The following is a 7,227-nucleotide window of genomic DNA, read 5'->3' on the forward strand; positions in this document are numbered from 1 at the left end:
ATATGCAATGTAATATTACATTAAAATATGTTTAAAACTAAACTTAACTTGTGCCTCATGGTGGGGTAAAGTGAGACACTGTATCACTTTACCCCACAGCATTCGTCTCAATTCAACCCACCTCCACCATTATTGAAAAAATGACCTTTCTTAGCAATTCAGGCTAACCTTCAGCTAGCATCATCACATGGTTTTATATGTTGGTAGTTCATCAACAGGTATGATATAAGTTTTCTACCTGAATCAATTTGCTTTGGCACAACAGTTGATTAAGTTGACAGCAAGAAAATTTACTTTTACATGCAAAAAAAACATTTTGTTGGAAAAAGCATGCTTACCTCAGCTAAATGAGCTTCTCTCCTTTATGGCCAAGGGGAAATGGGAGGAACTTGGAAACAAAATGGTCACATGGGAACAAATGTGTTCTGTTGCCTAGATACAGGGGTTGTCTCACATTACCCAGTGTCTCACTTTACCTCACTCTCCCCTATGGTGTTCCTAATAATCTTATAGGTGAGTGTATATGGAGTGCTCACTATTGTCCTCTTTCATTAAGGTTTCCAGGATGTTCACAGTCTGCTAGTGGCCATGATGAGTTGTGACTTTGAGCTTACTAACCATTTTGATCAATTTAGACGATTTTCAACCAGTTTGTTCCATGACACTTGGTATTCTTAGGCATTGTGCAAATCATGGTCTACCCTCCTGCTGTCCAGAAGACCGTGATCAAGGCAACAGCTTATTGGTCTTCACGTACTTGCACTTCCATCTGTAGTTCAAGTGATTCTTTTTTCCACAGTTCTCCTTTTCAAGAGACTGGATAGCTCAGTTGGTAGAGCATCAGACTTTTAATCGGAGGGTCCTGGGTTCAAGTCCCTGTTCAGGTGCTGAGTAGCACTTTCTGCTTTCAGTTGTGCAGCCTGAAGTCTGAACACTTTCCAAAGCTGTTATTTCAATTGTAGTATATGTACAAGTTTTTAGAGAAGAAAACCGTGATCATGGCAACAGCTTAATGGTCTTCATTTACATGCTCTGCAATTTGTAGTTCAGGTGATTGTTTTGTCCACAGCCCCTTTTTTTAGAAGCGTGAGTGGTTCAGCCGGTACAGCATTAGACTTTAACTATGAGGATTAATGGTTTAAGTCTCTGTTCATGCAACAAGTGTCTTTTGTCATGTGTCTGATGTGCTACTTAACATCATGCAGGTTTGCAGGGTATGCATGCACCTTGGGGTCCATGAGGTGTGAACTTTGGCAACCCTTGACACTTTCAGACACTGCCGTATCATTTGTGTTACATGCGCACATCTTTAAAAAGGAATGTTGCCTTTTTCAAGAAGGTTTGTATCATAACAATGTGGGTGGTATGTCTAAATGAACAATGGCCACCCTACATCCATCTTGCCAGCACCCAAATCTCTGTGCTGATCTCCCTGCTTGGATGGCAAGTCACAGTAGAGTTTATTTGCAGGTTTGCAGGATGTTTACAGTCTTCTAGTGGCCATGATGGGTTGTGACATTGAGCTTTTTAACCATTTTGGCAGATTTAGCCAATATTTAACCATTTTGTGTCATAACAATTAAAGTTCTCAGGCAATGTGCAAATTGTTGTCTACCCTCCTGCTGTCTAGAAGACCGTGATCATGGCAACAGCTTAAAGTTCTTCACTTACTTGCACTTGTTTTGTCCACAGCTCTCTTCTTACACCGCCTGGGTAGCTCAGTTTTTGTGTCGACTACTTTATCTACTTCTGCACTCCTACTCTCCAACACTCCCCATTTTCCCTGGAGACTCCTGATTTCCATTGCCCTCTCCCAGTTTCCTGACAGGGTCACAACAACCCAATTATTTTCCCCGTTTTTGTCAAATTACCACACCGTTTTTTCTTTGTCATCTCAACCTGTTTCTGTCACTTTACAGCGAGTTAAACCCCAACAACTGTGCACGTCTACGGTTTCCATCTAGACAACAATACAGCTACAACAAATGTGTGTTGTGGCATGCAGGTGACCCGAAGAAGAACCTAGTCCTCCTCAGAAAGAGAGGTATAAAGATTACTGTATATCTTATCACAATTTTGCTAAATAAACTACATTTTTGGTCCTTCTGAAGGGAAATTTGATTTTCTCCATGGTAGCTGTTTTTTCAGTCAATAACCCCTTTGAAGTGTCTTGCTCTTTCATTTACTTTTGTGCGTACTATATTTCTCAGCTCTGGGATGAGTGTGATCGGCCACATTTGATATACTTTACGTACCCGAGGCAATTTCCAATAAATCCCCATGATGATAAATATGGTCCGAGCAGCAAAACATGTTTTGATTTTGGCCACAGACACAATGTTAGTGAGCACTTTGTACTTCGGATTCTTCAAAACATGTGATAAGTTCAAGAACAGGAACATGTGTATTTTTAGGGACACATTTGACACCTATCTATAGCCTAATTTAATTGCTATAGTGTTGTTATGTTGCACCTTCTATTGGACCATTACAAAAAATAATGCAAAGTGATTATCTTTAAATAAAAGGGATAGCGTCTGCTGCATAACATACATTATGAACAGGTATCTAAGTGGTCTTAAAGAAGATTCTATTCTGTCTTTAATTTGAACTCGGCCCTGACTAGTCCTGGTCTTGGGCTTGACAAAGGATGACTTGACTACACCACTATTAATCTTATCAACACTGCTTTACTTAATTTCTATCCAGCAAAATACAAGTCAACAGCTCCATCTTCTGGCGAGTCAGCAGAGAGTAATCACTGGGGCAGTTTAAGTTTGGAGATAATGTAGCTGAACAATAATTGATGCGTGGCACAGGCTGCTATGATAAGGGGGTTTCTGCCCACATCTGCCATCAAAATTGACCAGGCTTTAACACCTGCATCATTTAGGTTGGTTGAATCATACTAGGGTTGGTTTCCCCTTTTCAAGAAGTCATTATTGTCTCTTGTCATTTCACATCAGTGTGAAAAATCGATAAAAAGACACAATATTACATTCTGAATATGTCTGTTTATTTTCAAATGCCACTTTACAACAAATCTCTATGCTATGTAACATTGAATATATGACAATTTTGATGATTGTCTAATAAAACTGATTTAAACTTGCAACCCATTTCACTTTAATAATTTGCCAAACTTGAACTTTTTCTGTCCTATGATTACATGTTTCTCTGGAAATGTGACTGCAATGATCTGATGAACTGTAGATAATCCTGTCTTTTCATATAATCTATTATTTTGCTTCTCGCAACAGGACTTCATAGTGCTTTACATAATTATATCATAAAGACAATGTGTGTTTAACAGGGATCAGATATGAATAACACTAAATTGAAAGGAATACAACAACTTTGTAAAGGCCCCAAGATCTTTTGTTCTGACAGTTTAATGTGAAACACAACTACAGTTCACAGCTGAGGTTTTTCTATACTTGATGGGAAAGTGTGGCTGTTCTTTTTTATCAGTGAAACAGAGGCCGAGCAGGCCTGGGATTTCTGTTTGCAACAAAATCAGACACAAATCACAGAGATGATGCTTTGAGGAAACATAGAGACATAAATACAAAGTTTTCATAGCACTTTTGTTGTGTTGGGTTGAAATGTTTCATGTCACTAGTGATTACTTAGAAACAGTATATAGTGCTTATGACTCTTTCTTTAAATTCAGCAGCATCAGAGAGACATATTACACAACAAGATAAAGCTGAAGAACAGGCCTTTCAGTTGTTGATCATACACAATTTAGACTTAAAGACAGGACAGTATATCTTCAATTTCACACACTGTCACACACTGAACATATTCATTCATTTAATCTTTAGACCGGGTGTGATCCCAGTCCCTCCACAGCCTCTCTACAGCATGTTGGTCTCATAGGAGCCAGGCTGCAGTATCTGAAGAGTAACTATGAGTTTAACTCCTTTTCTAAACCAGGGGTAAAGGAAGGCATAGATCACAGGGTTTAGACAAGAGTTAAATTGCCACACAAAGAGAAAAGAGGATGCAGATGAAACATTAATGAAGCTGTCACCTGCAAGAGAGACACAGTAATATGGGCATAAACACATTAGAAACACAACTACTAGAACACCAAGAGTCCTGGCTGCTTTCAGCTCTGATTTCTTTGCCTTTGGTGTCACTGACAGCTGGAGTGTGACAGCTGCAATGTGAGAGCGCATGGCACGGGCCTGAGACACAGCCACGGCAAATACTCTCAAATACAGAGCTACGATGACAGTAACTGGAACAATAAAGGACAAAACAAGATCTATAAGTCCTGTGAAATAGTCAATGACCAACCGACATTCTCCGTAGCAGGAATTATACCTCCCTGGTTGAGTCAGGTCATCCTTCACAAAGAAAAAGCTGTAGGAAGCAGAACAGAGCCAACACAGACAAACACTGAGTTTAACTCTGTTCATTGTGACTCTGGTGGTGTAATGCAGAGGGTCACAAATAGCCACATAACGGTCAACTGATATGAGCACTATGTCACCTACTGAAGATGCAGTAATGATGATTGAAAGATAATTGTAAAGAAAACACACAAAGTCACCATGAAACCAGCAGGATGTTTTCCGGAGAACTTCTCCCGGCATCAGCACGAGGCCCACTAGGAGGTCCGAGACAGCCAGAGAGAGGAGGAGGATGTTGGTGGGTGTGTGGAGCTGCCTGGAGAGAAAGAGAAAAGTATCACTACACCAACAACACTGAGAGAAAAACGCTAACCAGTATTCAAAATTAACATTATACATATATATTCTTTATTCAATAATATAATAATTTTTCAATCCCCATATCAGTAAGATTATACAGTTAAAATGACTTAAGGTTGAGGTCACAGTGATCAGAAAGCAATGATTAATATTGGTAGCAGTGAAGACATAAACAACAGTCTCTGGCATCAAAGTCAGACATTTGGAACAACATCATTCAGAACTAACTCAAAGACAATTCTTGTAAATATACAGCAGCTGTTCACATTTTAAAGTTACACATCCTGTAGAGAGAAGCAAAGAAGTTAATATCTGCCTGAAGTGGGAGATTGAGATGAAGATGAGCAAGTTGAGAGTGACAGTGATCAGAGAGATGGAGTAGCACACAGTGTAAATGAGCAGTGTTTGGGGCCAAGGAGACGAAGGTTTCCTGCAGGAGGTGTTTGGGAACTGTGGAAAGCAGAGCTCAGCTCCGTCCTCAACCTCCATCTGCCGTGGTCTGCAGATAGCTGCAGCTCTGGCAGCTTTCTGAACAAACCTGAGTCATGTAACTGATTTATCTCTCTCTCATTCTCTTCATCAAATCCTTTTTCTCAGTCCCTGTTTGACTCTGATGCCCCTCCTACCTACCTCTGCCCATCCCACCATCATCATCATCATCATCACTCTCTCTGTAACCCTGCCTTTCTCACTGTCTCTCTATCCCATCTCTCTTCTGTTATTTTCTACCCTTGTTTTCTTTCCTTTGTCCTAATATTGATAACTTAACCACAGATGCATTCTGGGATAGGAGAAAACAACACTCTGAGTTGTTTTTTTAACCCAATCACAATTAACTCAGGAGACGGTAAGATCTGGATGCAGAGATGGTGGCTGTGCTTAATAGTCTAGGGAAGGAACTTGGTTTGGTGAAACATTTGCACCTAGCAAATGAAAACGCAACATACAATAATCAATCAAGTTAAATTACACAATACAGTAACGTGAGCTATGTAAATTAGCTGTAAAACCCGGTTAAACATCATTTGGTCTTACCAGAGTACCGTGATGTGTACTTTTTCCATAGCAATCCCATTGTGAAAACTCTGCTGGATGACTCGAATCAGCCAGTTGAAGACCAAAAATGTTTCCTCTCTATCATTTAGATGAGTGAAGCAGCAGTGAAACTTTTCACGACGGTGGCTAAGCTGTGTCGTGTTGGTCAAAAGGCAAACTGCTAGCTTCAAAACAGCAGTCAAACCAAAGGGTGAATTCACTGACACTCCGTCCACTATATCAGCCAATCAGCGTCTGGTGCAGAGCTACTGGCAGCTAAGGGCATGGTTTAGGTGTGTGTGCTGGGCCCTGTATCTTGCTTTCCCCAATCAATCATGTCATCAGTATGTGGTGCTGGATAGCAATCTTTGACACAGAGTTCAGGTATCGGAAATCAATACATAACGGTAATGTGGCATCATTTTTTGGAACCAACACCAATGGATTACAAGACTCACTTTTGGAGCACTCGATGATCCCCAGAGACAGCATCAGGTCCACTTCTTTTTTCAATGACACCAGGAGTCGCTCTGGGATCCTGTAACTCATTTGTTTAACTGGAGCCTTCTCCTTTACAACAATATCATCCTTCACCATATTTGTGCGACCTAGGTACTCTTGAAATATTTGACAGTTACATAAAGCTTTCACTTGATTTTGTTGATCAGCTGGCAGATGGTCCAGGTCAGGTTCCACTGGGGCTGGTGAGGGCAGATACTGGTCATCGACCACCTCTTCCTTCTCCACAGCTCTGATCTGCAATACCTCTGCCTTCCAGGTCTTTCAGCCAACTCCTTTAGGAGATTTACATGCAGCACCCTGCTGGCTTGCCTTAGTGACTTGGTAGGTGGTGGGTCCAAGTTGCTTCTCCACCTAAAAGGGTCCCTGCCATTTTGCCAGCAGTTTGCTATCACTGGTTGGCAGCATGACTAGGACCGTCCAACCTGGAACAAAGGTCCTATGCCGTGCCAACTTATCATACCATTCTTTCTGGTAGCGCTGGGCCTCCGCCATGTGCTGCTGGGCAACTTCTGCCATCTTCTGTAGCCTGTCTCTCATGTAAACAACATAGGATATGACGTTAACAACCCCCTCCCTCTGCTGGTCCCCTTCCCAGGCCTCCCTAAGCAAGGGGAGTAAGGTCCCCTTACCTCAATACCATACAACAGTTCAAATGCGGAAAACCCAGAAGAAGCCTGGGGTACTTCTCGATGCAAAAAGGAGGTAGGGTAACCAGTGATCCCAATCAGAACCAGTGTCATTAATGAACTTACGGAGCATTTGTTGAGGGTCTGATTGAACCGTTCTGTCAGTCCGTCCGTCTATGGGTGGTAGTGGGTTGTTTGCACATGCTTGATGCCTAGCAGAAGCGTGGCCATAAAGTTAGGGCCTTGGTCAGTTAAAATCTCACAAGGGAAACCAACTCTAGAGAAGAACTGGACCAAGGAGAATGCCACAGTCTTTGCTTTGA

General features: G+C 41.4%; 1 protein-coding gene and 1 non-coding gene across 2 annotated transcripts; one reads left to right on the top strand and one right to left on the bottom strand.

Moving 5' to 3' along the window:
- The first annotated feature begins 814 nt into the window (after window positions 1–814).
- On the top strand, window positions 815–887 carry trnak-uuu. Its single transcript has one exon. It is a non-coding gene; the product is annotated as a tRNA-Lys (tRNA).
- Window positions 888–3,860: 2,973 nt separating this feature from the next.
- LOC117952957 (trace amine-associated receptor 13c-like) lies at window positions 3,861–5,210 on the bottom strand. The gene is made up of 2 exons (XM_034885630.1): window positions 5,038–5,210; window positions 3,861–4,677 (listed from the first exon to the last, which is right to left on the bottom strand). The coding sequence occupies exons 1-2, from the start codon at window positions 5,208–5,210 to the stop codon at window positions 3,861–3,863; spliced, it is 990 nt and encodes a 329-aa protein (XP_034741521.1).
- Between the last annotated feature and the right edge of the window lie 2,017 nt (window positions 5,211–7,227).

The sequence above is a fragment of the Etheostoma cragini genome, chromosome 11, assembly GCF_013103735.1.
Source record: "Etheostoma cragini isolate CJK2018 chromosome 11, CSU_Ecrag_1.0, whole genome shotgun sequence".
Lineage (NCBI taxonomy): Eukaryota > Metazoa > Chordata > Actinopteri > Perciformes > Percidae > Etheostoma > Etheostoma cragini.